Source organism: Panthera leo, chromosome C2, assembly GCF_018350215.1.
Source record: "Panthera leo isolate Ple1 chromosome C2, P.leo_Ple1_pat1.1, whole genome shotgun sequence".
NCBI classification, from domain to species: Eukaryota; Metazoa; Chordata; class Mammalia; order Carnivora; family Felidae; genus Panthera; species Panthera leo.
Genome location: NC_056687.1, coordinates 54,007,346 through 54,033,803, shown reverse-complemented (window position 1 = coordinate 54,033,803; position 26,458 = coordinate 54,007,346). Strand labels below are relative to the sequence as shown.

At 38.7% G+C, this 26,458-nt stretch overlaps 1 protein-coding gene across 1 annotated transcript; it reads right to left on the bottom strand.

Moving 5' to 3' along the window:
* Nucleotides 1-9,498: 9,498 nt before the first annotated feature.
* Nucleotides 9,499-10,788, bottom strand: CCDC54 (coiled-coil domain containing 54). The gene is given in 1 exon segment (XM_042955397.1): nt 9,499-10,788. A coding segment is annotated over 1 exon segment (987 nt). The 3' UTR covers nt 9,499-9,801.
* Between the last annotated feature and the right edge of the window lie 15,670 nt (nt 10,789-26,458).

The following is a 26,458-nucleotide window of genomic DNA, read 5'->3' as shown; positions in this document are numbered from 1 at the left end:
ATGTGAGGAGAGTAATTTAGGGAGATTAACCAAAAATAGAGGAAGTAGTGAGTATTTGGAAAAGTGTTTAGGGACCTACCCTACAGAATTAATCAGAGTGGAGCTACAGTCCAGGATCAGATATGGACATTTAAGCAGCCACACAAAAAGGACACGTGAAAGCAGCCTCACAAAAAGGAAGGTGAAAGAAGGTTGCTGGCATGATCGGGACCTGAGGAGGGAAGTCTGGAGAATGGATGCAGCAGCAGACGTTGAGGGGACGTTGGAGCAGGAAATCAGGTGTGGTCATTAGCTTTATTGTCAGCTTGACTGAGCCACAGAATGCTCAGATGGTTAAATTCTTCCTGGCTGTGTCTGGGAGGGTATGTCCCAAAGATATAAACATTTGAATTGAACTAAGTAAAGCAGATGGCCTTCTCCATGTGAATGAGCATCATCTAAGGTAATGAGGGCTCAGAATAATACAAAGGTGGAGGAAACTTAAATTCACTCTCTTCCTGACTGAAGTGAGCTGGGACATCGATCTTCTGCCCTTGGTGTTCCTGGTTCTCAGCCTTCATGCTTGCACTGCTGTCTGTTCCGTTGGCTCTCTGGCTCTCAGGTTTTCACAGTACATCATGGACTTCCTTGGGTCTCCAGTTTGTAGACAGCAGATTGTGGGATTTCTCAGCTTCTGTTATCATGTGAGCCAATACCATACGATAAATCTCTTTATATGTATTTATATACTCTTAATATTTTATTGTATATCATATACTATATACAATTATATATTTATATATAATTTATATTTATATGTAATACATGTAAAATATTTATATATTTATAATATATGTAATATATATACATGTAATACATATATAAGTGCTCTATATAATATAAATATATAAACATATTTAATTGTACATATAATTTATATTATATACTATATATTTATATTCTATAAATATTAAATATTAGAATAAATAAATAAATTTCATTGACTCTGTTGCTGAGGAACCCTGATTAATATGCCAGGGATACCTAGATGGGGATTTGGGAGGAATAGGGAGAAGTCAACAGGAAGGTTCATTGACTGAAATCAAGTAGGAGAAAAGAGGAAAGACCAGCAAGTCCATATGACCTTGGTTGGCAAGTGAATCTATGTGTGACAACATGGACTGCCACATCACCCTGAGAAAGACTGAGATGGATGTAAAAAGAGGGAGAGACATAGATGGAGAGAGACAGAGGCAAAAAGGAGGGAGAAACCCATGGGTGGAAAAAGTAACACTTTATCAAAAATACAAAAAGAGAGATATGGAAAGAGAGCACTCCCATGTTCTAAAGAAGATGGTGAGAAGGAAGACAAGCTAAGAGTGATTCACTAGGTTTTATGTTAAATGTATTAATACAGGTTTTCTATTAAACTCTAACATATAACAAACTTTAACATATAAGCTACTTAAACAGTATTCACAGGTCTTCAACAATTTTTTAAGTTTTTATTTGTTTATTTTGAGAGAGATAGAGCACAAGTGGGGGAGGGACAGAGAGAGAGGGAGAGAGAGAATCCCAAGCAGGCTCCATGCTGCCAGTGCAGAGCCCCATGTGGGACTCGAACTCACAAAACTGTGAAATATGACCTGAGCCGAAACCAAGAATTGGACATTAAACCAATGGAGCCATCTAGGCGTCCCACAACTCCTCATCTTTTTAAAATACTTTAGCATTTAGAAGTACCATCTAAGGCTTCTCCTAGAAGAGTTTGTGTGTGTGAGTGTGTGTGTGAGCACAGGCACTTGCTTAATATTGTTACAACTATTTTTTTAGCTATAATTATAGGAACCAGAACAGTATCACTGACAGTAGGCAAAGAAATTAATCCAAAGGCTTATCTATACATATATATTTGATATAGATAAATATGTATACTTGATATAAATTTGAGACTATGTATATATATATATATATATATATATACATATATACATACTTATGTGAGTGTGTATATATATATATATATATATATATATATATGCACATATTACCATATAATATTTGTACCTGATCCCTGATGAAATGCTCAGATAACAGAAGACCAACATGGCAAACTTTGGTGAGAAAGGTCAAAGTTTCAGAGATAACGGAACATGGATTTTGGTTGTATAGCCATAATGGCAGATTTCTTAACCTTGATCAATGCATTGCCCTACTTTAAGAAACATTAGGAATCCCACACAGATGGTGAGAGACTCAGTTAAAGGGGTCTTTGACCACTAGGCCAATGCATTTCCTGCTACATCTTGCTATTCATTCAGTTATCAGAATCCAATAATAATTCAATTGGCCTAAAGAGTACCAGGCTCAGTGTTTGGAGCCCTGGTATCTGGTCCAGACTGACAATAAGCTGGGTAGCTTTGAGGAACTCACTTATGCCTCTGGATTTCAGGTTCCTCCTCAGTGAGTTGAACTAACTTTCTGGTCCACAGTCTTTTTCTTCCTCAACCACTGGCTAGCTACCCATTCATAGTTACATATTAGTCAGGGTTCTGCAGAGAAACGGAACCAACAGGATAGATATAGATATATAGAAAGAGATTTATTATGAGGAATTAACTCATGCAATCACAGAGGCTGAGAAGTCCCATGATCTGCTATCTTCAAGCTGGAGGTCCAGGAAAGCTGGAGGTGTAGTTTTAGTCCAAACCTAAAGCCTTGAGAACAGAAGGAGCCAGTGGCATGAGTCCCAGTCTGAGTCTGAAGGCCTAAGAACAGCACCTAAGTCCTGGTCTAAATCCAAAGGCCCCAAAACTAGGAATGCTAATGTCTGGCTGGATGCCCTTGCTCAAGAGAGTAAATTCACTCTTCCTCCACCTTTTTGTTCTGTTCAGACCCCAGCAGACTGGATGCCCACTGAATTGGAGAGGGCGAGCCTCTTCACTCAGTCTTCTGATTCAAATGCTAATATATTCTGGAAACATCCTCACAGACACACCCAGCAATAATGTTTTACCAGTTATCTGGGCATCTCTTTGCCCAATCACGCTGGCATAAAATTAACCATCACAAGTTATATGGGACATTTATTGAGTGCTTAGTATATCTCAGATGCTGAGCTAAGTGCTTTTCCTCATTTTATCCTCTGCACGTAATTTTGCAGTATATTCTATTATTATCCCCAATTTAGAGAAAGGAAATTTTGCTTACAGAATTTAAGAAACTTAGCAGAGTCACACACCTAGTGCGTGACATAGCCCTCATTAATTCAGGCCTGTCTAATATCTAGATGTTTGTTCTTTGTCCCTATGTTATACTGCACCTTATAGTTAGGATTCTTAAATGGGTTAGGGATAAGTTTATGTCCCCTAAACCATGGATGTGTGATACTGGGAGGGAATAATTGGCAAAAATCTACCAGGAGATTTTACTTATTATTATTATTATCATTATCATTATTATTATTATTATTATTTTATTTTATTTTATTTTATTTTAGAGAAAGGGTGTGAGTGGGGGATAGGGGCAGAGAGGGAGATAGAATTTATATATTTTTAAGTTTATTAATTTATTTTGAGAGCACTCATGAGTGGGGGAGGGGCAGAGAGAGAGAGGGAGAGAGAGAATCCCAAGCAGGCTCCACACTGTCAGTGCAGAGCCCAATGTGGGGCCTGATCCCACAACCCTGGGATCATGACCTGGGCCGAAATCAGGAGTCGGATGCTCAGCTAACTGAACTACCTAGGTGCCCCTCTACCAGGAGATTTTAAAAAGCCCCTTGGGGGTACCCCCACTTGAATATCACTGAGTTAGGTAATCTTTAGGTTTCTTTTCATAGCTAATATGTTTTTTTAATTCAACTATAATTAACATACAATGTTATATTAGTTTCAATTCCAGAATTTGATTCAACAATTCTATACACTAGAGCTCCAATAGCTAATCTTTTATGACTTTAGGATCTTACTGCTGAGAAGGAAGGAAACTTTGATTGTTATCGGCTGCCACAAGATTGAATCTAGCAAATTCTATCTCTCTTTGTTGTCCTCTAATAGCCTGCTTGAACTCATCAGTCATCAGTTCTTCTTTGCCTCCTTCAATAACTTACTGTCTTTAGACCAGCCTCTGATCAGAAACTTCATTAAGTCATCCCTGATTTGTCTTCTGATTATACCTCTTAGATAGCGTATTGAACATGCCAGCTGGGTTACCTATGGTGCTCCTCTAATGAGACTGCCATAGGAATAATTTTGTTAATATTGCTATAACAACAAAGAACCATGTCACTGATGGCTGTGATCCAATTACAAACTGTACATCAAACAATTATTATCTTTATAGGTGGCAAATGTAAGTTGACTGAGGGTCACTATAACTGAGAGTGGTTGCCACATTTCGATTTTGGGATATCCAAAAAATGTGTGCCACCTTCCATCAGGACACTGTCTCATGGGAACATCCTTTCTGAAGAGACTGGTGGAAAGAATATGTCATCAGAATCAGGCTATCACCTGGGTGCATTTTCATGCATCTCTTTTCCTGTCCTCAATAAGAGTTGAGAAGAGGGGGAGTATCTAAAAGTAGGAGCGGGGGAGGTGCCTGGGTGGATCAGTAGGTTGAGCGACCTACTTCAGCTCAGGTCATGATCTCACAGTTCGTGATTTTGGGCCCAGCATCAAGCTCTGTACTGACAGCTCAGAGCCTGGAGCCTGCTTCAGATTCTGTCTCCCTCTCTCTCTCTGCCCCTCCCCAGTTTGCACTCTGTCTCTCTCTCAAAAATAAATAAACATTAAAAAAATAATAAAAATGGGGGGGGGGGATCCTTAACTAAAGAAAAAATTGGAAGAGTCCCGTTGAGAGCTGTTCCTAGAAGCTTGTGCCGATTCCTTAGAGCTAAAACATAACCAAGTGCAGGAAAAAGTTACGACCCTCTGATTTGACAAACCCGCCCATGGACTGGGATGGTCATCCTTTTTCTGTGCTCATTATGTTTTCTACTCCAAATCTAAGCCACAGGCCAAAATAATTGGCAGCTAGAGAGAACACCACTGGAGAGTATGTTCTTCAGGATAGAACTGGTGTCTTTTCCATCTCTATTTCTTTATGTCTAGCTCAGCTAGTTCCTGGCATTGAGTCTGATTTCAGTAAATGTTGGTGAATGTTGTTTTTGAATGAACAGAATACTCTTAGTGTCTGGCCATGCAAGCAAGTATTCCAAACTGAAGTAAGTTATTTATCTTAAACTGAGTCTCTCCCTTTCCCCTCAAATACTTTTCTCTGATGCTTATTTTTATAGTGTGCAATTAAAGGTTGGCGAACGGCTGTTACAGATGATGGAATATTGGTTGAATGCCCAGACAGGAGGAGAGCTTCACACCCTGTCTTATTCTTATCACACTATCTTTGGATAAGGGAGTCAAAGGTTGGTTTTCAGCCTTTGTATTTAGCGCATCACTTGGTTCATTATTTGTCTGAACTCTTTTATGACTAACAAAAGTATTGAATGTGAGCTCCTTGAGGCAGGGTCCGTGGCCCCTGTTAACTTCCAGTCTAGCAAAGGAAGGAAATGACTACCATTTGTTAAGTATCCACTGAGTCAAACACTGTTCTGAGGAGGTTATACACATGCTCTCATTTAATTAACACAACAGCCTTAAGAGATAAATTGTTCTCAATTTAGATTTGAGAAAACTGAAGAACACAGGTCTTAAGGAATTTGCCAAAATCACAGTTAATGAAGTTTACCATTGTACACCTGCTTCTAGCACAGTGCCTATTACATAATAAATGTTCAGGAAACAACTGTTCTAAGATCTATTCTGCTTTGAATGTCCTTACGCTTCTACTATTGAGTGCTACCTTCCTATTTAATGTATCTAATTTAATAGTAACAATGATCTGAGACATTTTGATGAATGTACAATGGTTTCATGTTTGGCATACATTATAAACATTCATCTAGTTATATTTATACCCACTTTTTTGGTAGAGAAGAATGGTGTTTTCTTCTCTTTTTTTTCATTCAAAAACATTTACTGAGAACTTATCAGTAAAACTGATTTTGGTGTTCAAGGTAAACAGGTAAGTTTCTTTTCTTCTTCTTCTTCTTCTTCTTCTTCTTCTTCTTCTTCTTCTTCTTCTTCTCCTTCTTCACTGAACAGCTAAGTTTCTATCTCTATCATAAACAGCTCAAGTTTTGTGAGGGAGGCAGACATGTGAACACAAAATGACAATGTGGTGAAAATAAATTCTATTCTCTGTTTTCCTATCTCTCTCTCTCTGTTGATACAAAACCAATAGCAACACGGGTGGGGGTTGTTGAGGAAGTCTCCAATTCTGCCTCAAGAGTCTGAGGTACAGGGTAAGGATCAGAGACTGTCTGTCTGTCCCTTCAAAAATAAACATTAAAAAAAAATCACACTTTTAAAATTGGATTATGGACATTCTGGAGGCTGGAGTAACCAAGCAGGAACACTTTTCATTTATAATGAGGTAAAATTAAAGCCTGAACCAGGGGACAGAGACGGAGGATGGATTCCATGAAGAGTTGGAAGATAAACAGGAAAATATTTGATGATTAATACATCAAATGAAGGAGGAAAAGATGAGAGTAATTCCCAGTTTGGGGATATGGATAACGTGTGCTATGATTCTGGCAGAGACATGAGTTTGAATCAGAAGTGTTATTAAGGCTAATTTTAAGAGTAAGGAGTTTGTGACTGTCATAGACACCCAAGTGATGAAGACAAGTCACTTGAAATGAAAGCTCAGTAGGTCTCCAGAGAGGCTGGATTAGGAATACTTTGATTTGAACACCATTAAAGTGAATCATCATACTTTCAAGGGAATGAGTAGTGGTAGAGGGATCTGCCAGAGTGATGGGGAGAGGACCAGAAGAGAGAGGACTGTTGTGGAAGACATGATCATATGAGCTGTGGAGAGAATGGGAGGGTAGTAGTTAAGGACAGGGAGGTTGGGTCTTTTCTTCAAAGAGATCAGCCAGACAGGAGGGGAACACAAGGGAACACAGCACATATTTTTGTAAGTTGAGTACAAAGGACTGGTAGGGGGTGGTTAAGACGGAGGGATGAAGAGGGCTAATGATAGAGACCCTGCAAACCACCGGAAGGGAAATATGGGCAAGAAAGACATCACTTCCTCTGAGTCAAGTGAGATGGAGGTGAGTTGGCTGAGAAGCAGGTTAATTTGAAAGCAAGCAAGCACTGGGGAAAACTTTGCTCACATGTAGTTCCAAGTTGAGTTATAATTTTAATGAGTCATGTGAGATCTCATGTAGGTGATGATAATAAATAATTGACTCAAAAGTAGAATTCTCCCTGTCCTTACTGGGAAGTTATGTGAATCAACAGGTCAAATGGTCATCATCTCTGGGGAAAGTCTGAGACCATGAGAAAATCATGTAGTATTCCTCTCACTTTCTGCTCCTCTAACATTCTTCTGTAGGTAAAAAACAAAAACAAAAACAAAAACAAAAAACAAAACCCAGAAGGTTAAAATGAATATGGTAAGGAATCCCTGAAGAGAAAAATGAGATCCATAAAGGGGTTGAAATAGGCTATCAGTGCTTTACATTTATAAAATGCCTGGTAGCTTTTATTTCCCATGTTCCCTACTGGCCCCACTCCTGCACTCTTCCTGGCGTGCTGCCCTCACCACCTCCTCCTCACCTAAGCTCCTTACTACAAGGCTCATCGACCCTCTTTCCTCTCTAATACCAGGAGCACTTTTGCTTTTTTCCATCACCATCTATTGTACATTAGTTGTGCATTTTGTTTGTCCCATTTGATGTGATGTATCTATAGTACAGGGAATGTCTCCTTTTTCTTTTATCCTCCATGATCCCTTGCCATTAGCAAACACTGAAGACTTATTTACTAAATTAATATGATTTGCTTTTAACACATGACAAAACAAAGCTAGCTGAGATGAAATAACAGAGGTTGTAGGTGTAGAATTTGTTCAGAGGTAAGCTCTTCCAGTTCCCAGCCCTCTGTTGTTTCCCTAATTCTTTGCCACTCTAGAACCATTAAGCAAGTGCTAGGGGGCATGTAAGGGGAGAGAGTGAAGGCGTGCATTAATACAGAAGCCCAGATGACCCAGGCAAACATCAGCTGAGTCACTTTTTACTCTCCCAGAAGCAAGTTGTTATGTCATTTATCTTTGTCACAGCCTATCTTGCCTTGTACTCTACGATGTGAGGGTCACACACAACGTGCCGAACTAGAACTCTGGTTGTTCTTGTATCTCTGATGGTGAAGAAATACATACAGATTTCTAGTGCCCTTGCCAGAGTGATACTTTACCATATTATCTCAGCTATCCCATTTAAAACAAACTACTTCATATACAGTCTTATTCTGAGTAGGTATAGGACTATCATCCATGCTGCACCTGTCGCACATTGACATATTTTATTTTTTTTAAGTTTATTTATTTTGAAAGAGAGAGAGAGAGAGCACACATGAGCAGAGAAGTGGCAGAAAGAGGGGGAGAAAGAGTCCCAAGCCGGCTTGAAGCTGTCAGCACAGAGCCCGATGCAGGACTTGAACTCAAGAACCATGAGATCATGACCTGAGCCAAAGTCAGATGCTTAACCGACTGAGCCACCCAGGCGCCCCACATTGACAGATTTTAAAAGTTATTTTGTATATACATCTTATCATAAATTAGTAAAGAAAGATCAAATAAAATGCATTGGGAAGTAAAAGAAGTTATAATGTATAATTACTACCAGGCGGGCACCAGACAGTACTGTCTTCTTATCCTCCTTCTCCCTTAGTTTCCTCTATACCCACCTTAGCTTCTTTTTCTTATTTGAAACTGGGTTGTTCTTAACTAACTGCCAGAACCCTCCTTTCAAGTTCTTAGCTGAGAATAATTTAAAGTAGCACACTTACCAAGAATATTTGTAGTGTAACAGCACAGGACTTTCTATTGACAGCAGATTTCATTTACTGAGTTAAGTGGTGAGGGAAACACTTTTTTGCAGCTATTCTGCATGATATTTAGAAAAATTACATCAGGATCACAATAACCTATTATATCTAAAAATGAAGCCCACCCTGGATATGTAGTATATGACTCATTAAAAAAAAAGACATTGTCATATAAGAATTTGTGTAGCATAGTGTTGAGATTTTACTTGGTTCACACATGCCTCTTTAGTGGTTCCCTTTTCCTCTGTATCAAACCTACAAGACATGGTATTTGTCTCACTTCATGAAAATGTAAAAAATACCCAGTAGCATCCCTCTTTGTTTGATGGAGATAAAGCTGAAGTTGAAAGAAAAAAAAATACCATTTTTGCAATGAATATTTTCCTGGCAGTAACTTGTTCTTTCAGTGCCCTTTATTTTTATAATTCTAACTTTAGTAGCTTTGATAGTGGCTATCTTTTCCATTGCATGCTGTTTAAAATTTTGTTAGTGGAGTCTGTCTCTGGTATTACAGATCTTATCTACAAAGGCCACTAAGACAAGAGGACATAGAAAACTGATGTGGGGACTACCAAATGTGCTCTTTATTCCCTTGACTTCTTTATTCTTTCCTTCCAATGATCTATAACACAGGCACTGGGTGAGTCCTCATGACTTGCCTGTGAGAAAACAAGAACACTGACAGAAAATACATCACAATTGTCCAATGGGATGATATATCTTGCCTGAGACACATAAAAACTTCATAGGCCGTAAGCCTACAGTGAACAAACTGCCAAGGAGTTCACAACCGCTGCAAAGATGTGTCAATGCTTGGAACAACCAAGTTACATTTATTTTGTGCCAAACAAAGCAGAAAATGACTCTATAGTCGAGTTACTTCCTCTTTTGAGAAACCAAAAAGACAATAAACATAGTTGAAAACAGAGAGACAGAATGCCGTCAAACTCGCAATAGGCCCAGTGAAGGGACAATATCTCTGGGTTATGAGTTGTGGTTCCTCAGGAGGGATGGTTGGCCTAGAAAGAAGCCCCTGGATGAATTCCTGTAACTTGGTAGCTTTGAGGAAAAATCTCCACCTGCCTTCATGGACAAAAGTTAGCTTGATCCATGTACTAAAGTCTGGATAAATATAAATATTTGACTTTGCTTTTCTAAGGCTTCTTAATGCATTTTGGTCATTACTTTTTTTCAGAGTTTTAGTTTTGGAGGAAATTGTTTTCTTCTCAAGATGATCAGTGGGCTCAGGACAACTGGGCACTTTTTCTGGTTCTGCTGAAGAGATTCTGTCGTGTGTAGAAGCCAATGTGTTCTTCAAAGTTTCTGGTTGTATGAGTTTGTGAAGCTGTTCTATGATCTCTTTACCCAGAAGTTCTCCTTCCAGAACTTCTAAACAATGTATGCTGGAGCAACAATTCTGGCTTTCCAGTTCTGTTACCTTCTTCTTTAAAGCATCAATGTGTTTCTTCGTAGAGAAGATATCTTTAGTTACTGTACATTGTTTGTCTTCATTAATATTCATTCTGGTTTCCAGTATCTCCATCTGCTTCTGATAAAAGTCAGTATTTTCCTGCATTTTGGATACCACACTGAGAATGTCAGTCATTTGGCTGAGGAGTTCAATTTGGGCAGTTTTAATATCTTGGAGCATTACTGTAAGATTCATTTCTTCATCAGTACTCATGTCATCTTGATCACAATCATAGGAAGTCATAGTTGGATGTCTAATTGAATCTGGGTGGTTCTTACATTTATGGTAAACATTTTTAAGAGCTTGTCGGATCTTGGAGTGATTTGAAGTCCACATCTGCCCAGCAGCAGCTTTTACCCTTTTGGTTTAAAGTTTGTACATCTTTAATAATAAAACCAGAGTAGAAAACCTGACCACAGTCAAAAGAAGCAGTATCAGAATGAAATGGCCTTTTTCTTACTGTTTGTTGGATGTCCAACTATTTGTTGTACTATTTGTTTCCTCGTAACATCATAGAAAGCCCTATGGAGAACATCAGGGGCAATAGTAGGCACTCTTAGGTTGTTAGCTTCTTATGGGGATATCCAACTGGAGAGCTCTGTGAAGTAATGGTCAGCTGCATGGAATCTTTCATTTGGTAATCATTGACCTGGTGCTGATGTCACAATGGTTACTGGCTTAGAATACATTTAACCATAGGGCAGTGATTCTCAAAAGTTTTGGTCACAGGACACTTTTCACTTGCAAGAATTGAGGAATGCCTTTTTTTATGTAGCTTATGTCAAATGATATTCCATCTTAGAAATTAAAACTAAGGAAGACTTAAGATGTCAACTTATTAAAATAAAAAAGCAGTTAAACTCATTAAATCTTAAAACAAATGACACATTTTAATGAAAAATAATTATATTTTCCAAAAGAAAAGAAGTGGATGTCATTGTTTACATATTTGCAAATGTTTTAAATTCCTGGGTTAATGGAAGACACCTAGATTCTCATATCTGCTTCTGCAATATTTCTGCTGTGATATGTTGTTTTGTTTGAAGGATATGAAGAAAATATGTCCTCACAGAGATATGTAAGTGGAAAAGAGAAAGTATTTTTTTTTAACATTTATTCATTTTTGAGAGACCGAGAGCGAGCGGGGAAGGAGCAGAGAGAGAGGGAGACACAGAATCCGAAGCAGGCTCCATGCTCCTAGCTGTCAGCACAGAGCCCGATGTGGGGTTAGAACTCAGTGGCCATGAGATCATGACCTGAGCTGAAGTCGGAGGCTTAACCGACTAAGCCACCCAGGTGCCCCAAAGAGAAAGTATTTTAATAGCCTTTTCAAATAATTGAAGATTTTATTCGTTGCTACTCTGCCAAAATTTGATAAATGATAGTTGTTTAGAAGTTAGTTGCCATGTGTATGGCAATACTGTTACATTAAAATTCATTGGCCTGTCTTCCATTGTGAATGTATGTGTAATACCATGCATTGTTATTTGGAAAATAATGACTTACTGAATTATGCAGATCTTCCAAATGGTAACTAATTTTGTTATATAATATCAAAACATCATATTCATTAATATTATCACCAATATTGCCAGCAACGTCTTTAAGTATTGGGAAGGGGCCAAGCTCATAGTGGCAGTTAAGACTTTCCAAAATTCTAATACTAGCTTGAAAAGCTTGAAATTTATTAAACTTATTGATTGTTTTTCCTGAAGTCACAGGCTCCCTACATCTTCCCCTGCCTTTTTTTTTTTTTTTTTTTGCAAAAATGCTTGCCAAATACCCAAATATGAATACCATAGTTTGCTGTCAGGTTTTCTTTCAAGTAAAAATGGTGTTCCATGAAAAAAACAAAAACAGCTAGTTCAGTTTGTAACTCAAATCAGTACTTTTCTTGGAGACAACTATTTTTTTAAGTTTATTTTTGATTTTGAGAGAGAGAGAGAGAGAGAGAGCACAAGTGGGGGAGAGAAAGAGAAAAGGAGAAACAGAATCCAAAGCAGGCACCACACCATCAGCGAAGAGCCTGATGTGGGTCTTGAACTCACGAACTGTGAGAGTATGATCTAAGCAAAGATCATGAGTCAGATACTTCACCACCTGCCCTACCCAGGCACCCCTAGAGACAGCTATTATACGTTGGTAAGCAGCAGAAGTGCTTTATGTGTACTTCCCATTACATCACACCATCACACATGATACTAAAAAAACATACTGAAGGGTTGAGATTTAATAAAATTAAATTTTTTACTGCTTCATCAAGGACATTCTAGAGTTATATTCTTTGATTGAGTGGAGGCAAAAAATACAGTCACTACTGGCACAGTTTGGGACTGCTGCTTTGGTTTGTGCTAAGGCATTGACAGTTTTACACACCATTGCTTTTGCAATGTGATTTGCAAAATGCAAATGTCAACACAATGAAAAAGGCAAAAGTGTTTTCATATTACTTTCGAAATATTTTTGCATGGTCAGTCCTATGTATGGCTCACTTTGAGAACTCCTTAGAATTTTAAAATAACATTATACACTACTCTTTGTAGATTTTTCTAAATAATGGTTCTTGAAATCCAAACCTTTTGAAAGAGTAAATATTTTGTCTATTTTATATATTGAGGTAAAAACTTCATTTTATTCTTTGGTCACATAGGAATAATGTTCTGGAATTAAAATGACGTGACAACCATTTTCCTTATGGTACAGTCTCACTCTACTGAAGAGGATATTCCTTCTTGGATCAGTCTCAGTTCTAACCCTCTTAATAAATCCCTCTTTCTCCTATCTATGCCTAATTGCAAGACCAGCTTTGACCTAGATTTTGTTGTAAACTCTGAATTCAGGCAAAAGTAATTTAAGAATTTTGGCCGTCATGTGGTATCTGGGATATTGCTTTACATCTTATCTTTGAATCCCTGTTTAGTAACCTTACTAAAACTTCTAGAAACCTTTCCAAACTCTTGCTGAGGAAAAATGTTCTCTTGGAAGCAGACTGTCACAGAAATGGTATTTGGAGCCCAAAAAGGTAGGATTCAAAGCTGTCCTATTTACCTTGGCCAAGGCCATTCTATCCATCAAGCTCTACAGACACCTTCCTTGCTTAGTGCCTATGAAGTTTTCAAAAGGCCAATGAAAATATTTGAGACTGGAAAGAAAAAAAAAACAACCAAAAAACTGGGCTCAGAATACTAAAAGAAAGCTTCAAGATTGAAACAAAGAATGTTTAATTAAATATCTCCAGAGTATACTGTTATATCATCCTCACTGTTAAATTTAGTATTAAAATTTCATTACATTCGGAGGAAATTTGTAGATTACGTATTGTTACTTTACAATAATTCCCAATTAAATTCAGAAGGATTGCTTGTAGCAAATACTCCCTCTAGGTTAATAACAGCCAAGTCTTATTGGGTGCATACCAGACACTGTTTTATATATTAGTTTATTTAACTGAAGTGCAGAGAAATCAAGTAATTTTCCTTTCTGTTAAAAAATGGGTAACATCAAATTTTAAATCCTTACATTTTAGTTCTAGAGTCTAGAACCTCTGCCACCACATAATCATGATAAACATATGTATTTGTAACTCAGAAAGAGATGGACATTTCCTTTTTTTAGAAAAATTGCACTACATAGTTATAGAAGACATTTTGATTAAATTTTTATTTGTTTAGCAGTATGAAAACACTAAAGATTTAGTTGGTATTGTATTATCAAAGCTACTTGAAGCAGAAATTTGTAAAGGCTTTAGAAATTGAACTATCTCTTTAAAAATTTTTTTAATGTTTATTTTTGAGAGACAGAGTGGGGGAGGGGCAGAGAGAGAGGGAGACACAGAATCTGAAGCAGGCTTCAGTCTCTGAGCTGGTCAGCACAGAGCCCCACGTGGGGCTCAAACCCACGAAACGCAGGACAGGATTGTGACCTGGGCCAAAGGCAGACACTCACCTGACTGAGCCACCCAGACGCCCCAGAAATTGAACTATCTCTAATTTAAGTAAGTAAAAAATGAACATTTACAGGTTTTTCTTGACTTATTGTAATAATAGTCTAACAACTATAATAAAGAACAATAGACTAAAATTTTCAACCAAAAATATTTATTATACCTACTGATTATCTTTATAAAAAAATTCATAGATTTGATACGAACAGAAATCTATTTGAGGTTCTAATTACTTACTTATTAATGTTAATGAAAGGAGCCTCCAGCCAATTGGGTCTTACTGAGCAGTGAAAAGCTATAGTGGAGAGGACATAAGCCTATTGATTTGGGTGAAGTTGTGAGAGCAGTCAGAAAGTGAATGAAAAATGAGAAATGAGCTGACTCCTTTTCTCTGGGTTCCTTCCAGAGATATGGAGACATTTAGGAATAAAATAAGCCTGGTAGACTGGAGCCAAGTGGTGGACACCTATAAAGGAAAAATGTCATCCAGGGGACAGGCTTTTGCTGGAGTGGTATTTGGGACTAGAAAGGTTAGAGGTCAAGTCTGTCCTATTTACTAGACCTGTACTCTTAGTTAAGTTACCAGCCTGTCACAAGCATACGCAATGGGATAGTAACAGCACCTATTTCATAGACTGGTTTTGAGAATTAAAGTGCTCAATATTTGTAAATCCTTTTCCTCCCCCTCTCTAACCACCTCCTTTTCACTCTTCTTTTTTCAAATGACAGTAGGAAATGGTTAAGAGTTTTAAACTTTGGCTCTGCTCTCTCTCTCAATCTCTTACTCGACCTTTCATTTCGCTCATTAAATCAAGAGGCCACTCCACCATCTGTATGACCAAGCATGTGCTATTCACCATTAAGTATACCATGCAGATAAAGCATGTGGATTAGAAGGATACCAGAATGCAGCAAACTAGACCAGACAGACCAGCATTCTGTCTCCTAGTATAGCTCAGACAACCAGCTACAGTGTCAGGCAGACTGGCATTGGATAACCATTGGAGAGATGACTCTAATAATAGATGGTATTATTAATATTTAAAATTCTGGTGTTTTTGAATAAGTAAGCTATAAATTAATTATGGTAGAGTCAAGATTATCTGAGTCTATATAATATAAATATAATATAAAATTACCTTAATTGACATGTTTTTAATATGCTTTCTTAAGTAGGAAAAATGGGGTAGAATTCTAGCTTTCTGCCAACAATTAGACATGATTTGTAACCTTTATGTTTCACCTATAGTCACATACCCTTATTCATGTACCTTTAGTGATGGTGATAATAAAAAAATATATAAATAAAATACTTTCCTCACAAAATTTGAGGGCCAAGCTTATAGGAATTTGAGCCTTTCCACCTGCATATCACCTGTCATGTGCCAAGTAAGATGACAGATTGATGAAACAGAAACCAAGAAGGTCTTTCAAATTTGAACAGAGTGGCTGACCCAAGAGGATAAGAATGGGTTCATTAGAGAGCTCAAATCTGGTGCTACACAAGTTGTTATGAAGGACCCCAAAGTGAAGTCATCTTCTTATTCTACTTCTCTTTCCTTTCTAGCCATTGGGAATGGAAGAGAATGAAATTGGCATTAAAGCCATTGCACTTAAGCAAGGCAGGGATGGAGAGGAAAGCAAAGATATAGTGTTTATAAGGCAGGCAGAATCTTGAGGCAGCGATGCCAGACTGTCAGCTGAAGAAGTAAGGAAGCTCAATGACATTGGTAGGACAACCTGGAGCAAGAGGGCCACTTCCACTCTGTGGTGTCAGTAAATGTTCACGATGATACTTTAGAAGCTAGAGTATGAAACTAGCTGCCAAAAGAATAAGATGAATACCTCTGAAGAAATAATAGAATGATAATTTCCCTTAAATAAAATTTGGTAATAATAATTTACTTTCTCATTACAACTGAAGTTGTGTGGTTTCTTTCTAGAATGTCCCCCATCTATTTATCACCCAGGCAAACTTCTGCTCATCCTTTAGGGGACATCCAGGGAATACTTTCCTTGTCTTGCCAACTCTGATTCTCCCTGTCATCTTACCTCTCTTACCTTCATCTTACCCTCTCCCTCTGGCATGTTCTGGGCCCCCAACCTAGCAGAAGTTGACATATTGTATTGCTACTGTTGGTGTGCCTCTCTCTCCCCCAGACCATGAGCTCCTTGAGGAGAGAGACTTACTTTTTAAACTCTGTATCCTCAGTGTCACAAAGCCTAACATGTGTTTGGTGCTCAGTAGATCTTTATTCAGTGAATGAGTGAATGTACGTGTCAAGGTACACTGTCAAGGTACATTAGGTCACTCCCGAGCCTATTTCTACTGGGGGCTACAGAACACATTGCTTGTCTCATAAAGGGGATCTATGATAACTTTTCTCAGTTCCTGAAGGATCACTTTAGCAATTTTGGGACAGGGATTTAATAGTTGCTTCCTCAAAGACCTGAAGGAGTTAAATGGCAGGAGAGGTAAATTGAGATCAGATAGATGGAAATAATTATGAACATGGAAACCGCTATGGCATGAATAAGAGAGAGAGCCCCATAATGATGGTAATAGGACAGCTGTTAATGACACTGATCCTACAGGTGACTAAGGTATCCAGCATACTTCCCCCCTCTACTACATATTATTTCTTTCAGGCCTCTGGGGTACCACAGGTAATCAGTGTATTCTCCAAGCTCCTGTGAAAATGCCTACAAATGCGTTTGTCATCGACTTGGGTACTTAGGCTCTTATCTCTATATTCATGTCATCTTATACTCTGAACTCCAAATTTACAATGAACTCTCTCTAGCTTATCTAGACATACCCTTCACCATTTAGTTCCAGAACCCTGGGGGCACATTAGTATTTTATGTAATCTCTCCTCCCTGTCATCTTCCTCCAGTTCTTTCTGTTATACTTGGCTCTCCCTGATAATATATTATATAAGGTTGCACTGAGTCTGTAATTCTCAACTTCACCTTTTGGTTTCGCTTCTCCGATATTACCTTTAAACCTCTGCTCCCTGTATGCTTATGACTGACACTCTTTTTACTGTGCTTTATAAGTCCTGATGTGCACAATTGATGTAGCCATAAAAATAAATGGCCGGAAAAAGGAAGAGAAAATGAGCCTTTCACCTCCTTTCTTTAATGGAATTAGTGCATAAGTTCAGTGGGTTAGTCTATTTAAACACCTCTTTCACTGAACTTCTGTCATGTAGCAGATCTTTTTGGAACCCATGATGTGGTGAGAGCAGCTAAGGATTAACCTGATGTCTTATTCCTGAATTGCACTGTACTTCATTTAGGGAACACTGCAAATTAATATGGACTACCTAGTGATCACACAGGAAATGAGGATTTTAAAATGTAAACAAATCCAGAGGTCATAAAGTGTAAAAACTGAAGAAGGTTACTTTCTCCATTTCTAATTATGAATGCTGTGTATTTCACTGCATTGTCATATTTGGGTATGTTAATATGTTAGTCTAGCCTTAATTTTAAGATCTGTTTCAGTGTTTGGGTTTTTGACTGTAATGATGTTTTATAGTACTTCGGACTACAAAATCTAAGGGGCTATCTTCATTCTTAGTTTAAAGTTTTTAAGATTGTAATGTGAAAATTTTCACTGGTTTTCCTTAATAGTTTTCACCTTGCAAGACATCTATTATTATGGCATTTTATGTTTCTGAGGGAATTTGCACCAATTTCTGTGTGAAGTGAATGTGTATTTATCCCTTGGCTCTACTCTTCCTTCTGTCCTTCATCTGCTCTCTGTCCATCTTGGGCATATTCCTTCTCATTCTATTTCATCTGTGCAAGGAGAACAGCGACAGTCATGTGCTGATATGAAAGGAGTGCCATAAGGATTTACATGGAAGTGTTTGTTACATCCAAGTTTTTAATTTATGTAACACCTCTTATTTAAGAATTGTGAACTATTATTATTACTATTATTATACACTTTTTCTGCAGTATTTTTCTTCGGAAGTTTGATTTTAGAATCATTTCCTCTTTCTTTAATTTTTTTTAAAATATTTATTTATTTTTTAAAGAGAGAGAGACAGAGAGAGAGCATAAGTGGAGGAGGAACAGAAAGAGAGGGAGACACAGAGTCCGAAGCAGGCTCCAGGTTCTGAGCCATCAGCACAGAGCCCGATGAGGGGCTTTGAACTCACGAACTGTGAGATCATGACCTAGTCGAAATCAAGAATCAGATGTTTTAGCTTAACAGACTGAGCCACCCAAGGGCCCCATTTCCTCTCTTTTTAAAACTGTATGCATCTTTTCTCCTGGAAGGATTGGGATTACAACAATCTTATTTAACTTTCCAAATATATTATTTCTCCCTACACATTCTGATTACACACAAAATAGAAAATGCTCAAAAGACAATAAAAAAACTGAAGGTTTTTTTTCCCCCTCTTCTTCTCTACCTAGGTTTTTACAGCTGTGATCAAAGAGGTCAAGTACTTATTCATTGTTTTAAATATTTATTGAAGCCCCCTCCCCAAATGTGTACAGCTGCTGCAGCTGTTTCTGTTACACCAAAAGCCAACTAGAGCATAAAAGATATTTAGGAATGTTCAGCTGTAAGATTGAGAATTTGACTTTTTTGGTCCATCTTTTTCTGGAAATTTGAAGTGTTTTCCTGGTGGTCTTAATGCAATGTTAGGTATCAAATGACAGAAATGGAGAGTGACAAGGCAGTTCTGTTAGACACATATTTCAATAATTTTCAGCATCATTTTTAGGCTACTGGTTATGATTCTCATTGTAACCAGTAAGAATTAATTACCACTAATTCTATTTAGGTGCATAAGTTTCTGCTTCATGGTCTAGTGTAAAATGATAGCAAGCTGGCATAAGCCCTCGGACAATTTACATATTACAATAGGTAAAAATCTTTATCATAATCTCCATTGGACTTAACATTTAAATTTTTTAATAGCACTTAAAAAGAAAAAAATATGTATTTCTGGAAATGACATGTTTTTGTTATTAGAAATTAGAGCTGAAGTAAAACGGATGCCCAGGCTCATTGTAAGACTGAAAAGGTGACATAATTGCTTAACACCTAGCAAAACAGAGGAGCTTAACTTTTTTGGCTTCAGTATCCCTTTGGGAATTCCATGAAAGCTTTTCAAGCTTCTTCCAGAAACAGCACACACACACAATTTTGCATATAATTTTTGGTGATTCATAGATCTCTCTCCTCTCTGAAGGCATTTATGGACACTATAAATTATAGGTTAATTATACCAGGTGAAATACTGACAGTCAAGAAGAAGGATCATTCAGGTTCCAGTATTTATTTATGGATGTTTTGCTTCTGAGAGGCCTGGGTCCTTTAGATGGTTTGGTTCAAGAACTTGGAATAGGTGGAGTGTAGAGAGTAAAGACAGTTGATTATTTGGAGATCAAAGGAAGGAGAGGTGTGTGCAATTCAGTGGCTTGGGGATGGTTCCAGTGAGGACCTTTAAGAATGAGTGAGATCTGGGTGGCTCAGTCGGTTAAGCGTCTGACTTTGGCTCGAGTCATGATCTCACAGTTTGTGAGTTCGAGCCCCGCATCAGGCTCTGTGCTGACAGCTTGGAGTCTGGAGCTTGCTTCAGATTCTGTGTCTCCCCCTCTCTCTACGCCTCCCATGCTCATGCTCTAGCTCTCTCTGTCTCTCAATAATAAATAAATGTTAAAAAAATGAGTGAGATCTGCTCATGTGTGGAATTTAAGAAACAAAACAGATGAACATAGGGAAAGGGAAGCAAAAATAAGATAAAAACAGAGAGGGAGACAAACCATAAAGAGAATCTTAAATACAGATAACAAACTGAGGGTTGCTGGAGGGGTGTTGGGTGGTGGGCGGATGGACTAAATGGGTGATGGGCATTAAGGAGGGCACTTGTTGGGATGAACGCTGGGTGATGTATATAAGTGATGAATCACTAAATTCTACTCCTGAAACCAATATGACACTATATGTTAACTAACTTGGATTTAAATTTAAAAAATAAAGGGGCGCCTGGGTGGCTCAGTTGGTTGAATGTCTGACTTCGGCTCAGGTCACGATCTCTCGGTTTGCGGGTTCAAGCCCCGCATCGGGCTCTGTGCTGACAGCTCGGAGCCTGGAGCCTGCTTTGGATTCTGTGTCTCCCTCTCTCTCTGCCCCTACCATGCTCATGCTGCCTCTCTCTTTGTCAAAAATAAACATTAAATAAAAAAGAAAGAAAGAAAAAAGAAAAAGGAAAAAAAGAAGAATGAGTGAGATCTGGATAGATGAAAGTAAGAAGGGTCCTGTATGCACCATGACGTGAGGGGCTGTATGTACTTTGTTCTTCATTGTGCCACACACACACACACACACACACACACACACACACACACAGTGTGTATGTATATATATTGCATATATGTATAAGCTTTCTATAAATATAAATATATCTATATAGATACAGTGCTTTGCACCTCATTTCAAGTGAAGAGCTTCAGTTAAAGCAGTGGCATCAACCCAGGGCTGGAGTTCCACTTTGCTTTTGCTGCAAAGTGACAGTGGGAAACATTAGCTGCCTAGCTGCCGGTCCAGGTATCTCTAGTGATCAGTGAGGAGCGTTGCAAGTACTTTAGGAGTTACTGGGAGGCCAAAACTGCAAATTTAAATACTTAATTTGATAGGTCAGGAACTAAGAAACAACAGAAGTGATCTATCCAGTATTTCATGATGAAGTTCTGATAGGCCTTACGACTAGCCCTGGGGAGTGGGGATTCCAAACTGCAGAATCGGACTCCTACAACCACGGCCCCCACAGCGATGGCTCACGGTGCCCCCTCCGGTTTGCAGTCCTCACCGGAGGACTGCGACTGCGCTTAATTCCCCACAGCGGGAGGAGAGAAGGAAAGCCTTTGTGGGACAACTAAGTCATTTTCAATTTTGACTTCTCCCCTCTCCTCTTTCGGTACCATTTTAAAAGGAGGTGTTACTGTCAAACAACGAAGCTGCTTCATCCTCACCCCCGCCGCTTTTCTGGCCTCCTCCCTCCTCTTCCTACCTGAACGTGTGGGCTCCCCACCTGCAGAGTCATTGCTGCAGCGGAGTGAGTCAGCTTGTGGCTTTTCTTTGTTCCCAGATGTAATTTAACCATTAGCTATTAGTTCATTAAATCCCAAGCTACTGGTGAGCATTTTCTTTTTTCTGTCTACCTAATTTTGCATATCTATGCATATATTTGTCTGTCTTATACATCTAATGCAAGTGACAAGTGTTCCCCTCTTAAAACGTCGACTTTACCCACGGCAGGACTCTGTCATTTCACTTTTCATTCCTACTGATTGTTATGAATAAAATGATCACACAGTGAAGTGCCTGAAGCACAACACGTTCCAAATGAAGAGCTTGGACCATATCACAGCCCAGTCACATAGCATGTATCGTGTGTGTGTGTGTGTGTGTGTGTGTGTGTGTGTGTGTGTGTGTGTATTGATACCTCCTTTCTCAGACTTCAAGGTTCCACCAGGAGGGGCAATAATCAAATAATCAGCATGTTGCTCCTGTCTTCTTGCCATCCCCTCAGAGGAGGCTTTGCTCATCAACATCCTCTTTTCCTTTGTCTTTGGGGTTTGCCTGCTTGCTGAGAGCTCTTCATTCTGTTCTCCGTGCCATGAGCGGAGGAGCCCAACCATGGCAGATTCTGCTCCCCTTTGCCCCTCCCCACCCATATCAGGGAGTGGGGGTGGGGCAGAAGCCGCGAGAATCAATCCAATTCTGATACTGGCTTTTAGGAAGACTATGTTCGCCACACATTTATGCCACATCCATCATGAGGGTAATATTTTTATGTCTTATTTGCTGTGCTCTCCTGCCTATTTCAATTGTGGAAATTGGGAGAGGAAAAACAGCATAATTTATTCACCTTCTCATACACCCAATGAAATAGGCTCATTTTTAGTCATTACAAATTTGGATGACATTACTGAGCTTACTGTTTTTGGAGAAGCCCAGGGTAAAGCCTATTTAGAATGGATTGTATTTGATGAGAAGTCTATGCATTTGAAATTTTGATTTTAGGTACAGGATTTGTAATTTAGATATGACTGGACATTTTTTTTTGTTTCTTCCTTCCATTGCAAACCTGAGAAAAAACATATTGACCCAATTTTTTAATAGAGCTTTGTGAAGAGTAACCTGATATTGTCAGGTGTAGGTGTTTCAAACAGTTTCATGAAGTTTTCTATGCCCCCTGTTTCCTTATTTCTGATATAGGAATGGTAGTGCTTCACAGAGTTGTTGAGGGGAATACATTAAATGAGAAAATATGTATGAGAAACAATTGAGTACCATCATAAACATTCGATAAATGTTTAATAATCACCTGTGGTGTGCCAGGCGCTGTGTCATAGAAAGGGTATTCTTTATGAATCAGTGAACTCAGTAACCCAGCATTTTGCTGTTCAAGACAGAGCTATTTAAAAAGAAGGAAAAAAAGTCAGTCTGTTGCGGGTGATCTCATCTTTTCCCTTTCTATCCTCTAAATTTCTCTTTTCATTTTTATTTTTTTAAAGCTTATTTATTTTGAGAGAGAAAGTGCAGGCAGGGGGAGGGGCAGAGAAAGAGAGTGAGAGAGAGAGAATCCCAAGCAGGCTTGCACTGTCAGCACCAAGCCTTACTCAGGGCTGGAACCCATGAACTGTGAGATCATGACCTGAGCAGAAGTCTGACGCTTAACTGCCTGAGCCCCCCGGGTGCCCCTGAAATTTCCTTTTAAAATTGTTAATATTGCTTTAAGAAAGAGGGAAAGCCAGAAGTCTGCTGCTAGTTTGTTCTCTTGTTGGCATCTCCTCCTTCTGTGAAATCAACTGACCCCAGGACAGAGGGCAGAGGCTGGGGGGGGTGGGGGCTGGAAGGTGGCTCATGCTGCCAGACTAGTCTAAACTGAGTTTGAGGTACAAAAGGAGAGAGAGGGAAATGTTTCAAGACAGCCTCAAAATTTTCTTTCCTCTCTGTCCGGAAGGTGAAACAAACATCACCAAATTTCTTTTAGTTTCTTTGCTGTTCCTATGGAATGGCCAAACTTCCTTTCTATAAGTGCTCATGAACCATAGGTTTTGGAAGTAGAGAGTAGGGATTGAAGTTCGAACCCTGACTCTTGTTATGTCTCCTGCTTTGCAATGGCTCCGTCAGATTGGTTCTTCCTCGTGATGTGCTGTGGAAGAAGGAAGGCTGCTGTATAAAGTAGATCGACAGATTCACCATCTTGAACAGTCCCATCTCATCCCCACCCCCCTCAACTGGTAGATAACAGTAATCTCCTAGTAGGGTCATGATTTAAAAAAAAAATAAGAGGAAGGAATTCTTTCTCACGTTTTAAGGTCTGGGCCTACTGGATTTGTTCCCTTCCTCATTATTGATGGCAACAAAGAGACCACATTGTCTTTGTGCTAAGGGAGGGAGATCTTGTTTTCTTTGAGAGGCCTTAGGAGGGCTTGTCCAATGCAAGTCTGACTGCCTGCAGTCTGCCATGGTAAGGGGTAGGGATCTCATCAGCAGAAGGCTCTACTTCTGGGCTGTCATTAACTATTAACCTTATTTCTGTAAAGGAAACACACCTCACTTTCTGGGCTTTGTGGTGATCTTCAGAAAAATGAAGGGACTAGAATCACTGATGTCTTAATTCCACTCCAATTCCAATATTAGAAAAAGTATACCTTAAGTGTCAGGAGGAGTATTTAATTAACTTTCAGATTTCTGAATTTAAAAAAAGCCCCTGTTGTATTAAATGTTCAATATTCTATTATATAACACATTAATAATATAAACCCACTTTTATATACTTATTAAGCTTAAAGCTTTTAAAATAAATCACTTGATTGTTATTCATGATGTGGTTATTAACTGATTAAATTAAATGCTTACCTATTTAATTGAGAATGATCCTATGCCATATAAAATAATTAAGGAGTTGGAGATTCTTCCTTCAGGTACTAGAAACATACAAATAATCTGAGACCAGCAAATCCAAGGTCACTGCATTTGATTGGGTCAAAGATGCACATTTTTTCACATTTTAATATCATTAAAATTGGAATTTGTCTTATAATAGATGGCATCTTAGCATTGTGTTATAGATTAAATGGTGATGCTTTTCTTTTTTGTAATGATACTTAATAACATTATTGCACCATTACAATTAATGGCATTTTAGATTTATTGAAGTAGACAGTAAATATTAATTTACTATAAATACCCAAATTTAAGACTAGCTTTCTAGTTTTACCTCAGTGTATCATATATGTTAATCCTTAAACTTAACTGAGCATTTCGTGAACCTAATATATCCTAAAATAACCATTTTAATAACACAAGGCTATATTGAACATTTTTCATTCAGTGGAAGTTACAACTAGAACCTAAACTGGGACTTAACTTGTCTGGGCATGTTGTATGAACCTGCGCATGCATATGAGATGTTAACATATATGAATTCTTTCATACGGGGCATTCTTTTTGTGTATTGGTTTGATATGATTTCAAATCCACTTAACTTAAGTGAAGTTCGTTTTCATCTACTTGTTTATGACAAAGACAAAAGGGGGGGGAGTTGTTTTGATATAAGAATGAAGTAAACTATGTGAGGATGCCATCTTCTTGTCTGTTCTCAGAAGTCAGTAGCTCAGCTGCTGAGGGGTCCCACTGGGGGCTTATTGATAAAAAACATATAAAGAAATAACTCTGGCAAAGGGACATTTTGACTATAAATACTGAGACTTCATGAGGGCTCTCAGAGAATGTTCTGTCTGGGCAAGGTGACATTTTGCTGATCTAAATAGCTCTCCAAAGACCTTGGGGCAATTAGCTCCTGCCATGGTAAAGACAACCATGCAATGGTGAAATCCAAACAGCAGCCCCGCAGAAAAAAAAAAAAAAAAATCTGCCAGCCTGTCAACACCAGTGCACTCATTCCCTAGCAACGAGCTCTAGCAACAAGGGACTTTTACTTTTCCACTGGCAGCTGGACTTTAGCTCTCAGTCGGCTAAACACACACACACTCTCTCTCACTCACTCTCTCACCAACTTATACAAAGGTGTATCTCAACTAAATTTGGACTTCCTTCCTTTCATCTTCCCTTGCCTGGAACAATAGAGTGATTAATCTATCAATGATCTGGAGCATGTTATTTCTTTATTATTTTCTTAAGAGACATTATCCTCTATGCTACTGGCTTGTGAAATTCCCATAGCAAAACCTGTGTTAAATAAATTGTTAGGAAAGACAAAATTAGTCTCCGAGCATAATTTGTCTCCTCAAACAAAACATACTTGGAGGAAGAAGAATGTTTTGTTTCAGTGTCTGTGACTGGACACAGGCATATCAGTTGGGTTTACTGGAAAGCAGACACTGAGATAAGGGGTTGAGAGTACAGGCTTTTGGGGAAACATCTGTGAAGGATCAAAGCAAGGGGAATTGCGTTGGGTATGGAAAGCCTACTGATCTGACAAAGTCTTGGCCAGCCCAACTGGGGAGCTCTGGAGCAAAGATTGTTCGTGAGACTGAGTCCCCTACTGAGCAGAAGTGTCTTTGTCCTAGTTCTCCCCAGTCTCTTTGGACTTTTGCCCAGGAAGAGCATGAGGTGAAATCTTGAAAACTGAGGTGCTCTTGAGCAAGTTATAGCTGGAGAATATCCACGAGCTACACTCCTTGTGGGTGAAATATAAATTCTTTCTTGATGGGAGATCTGAGAGCTACCCTGGACAACACACTGTCTGTCCCAGATAGCAGTTCTTGTCCAAGGATTTATGTCTGAATCCTGGAGTGAGAGGTGTGACTACAGCTGTGTAGAGTCTAAGATTTTGCTCTGCTTGCAACCTGAAAGATTAGCCTGGCACACTGTCATGGATGCTGACAGAAGACATGAGGCTCCTGTGTCAGAGACAAAGGACTTTATTACTCATGGCACAGTAGATAGGATGTTTGCCTGTTCCCACAGGGTGATATAAATAGGGCTGGTTGATGTCTGCACATCCAGTGGGGTATGTTACAGGAGAAGAACCTCAAGCTTGGGGAATCTAAATCTTTCATAAAAGATTATAATAGGCAGACAGCCTGCCTGACTTTTGCCCC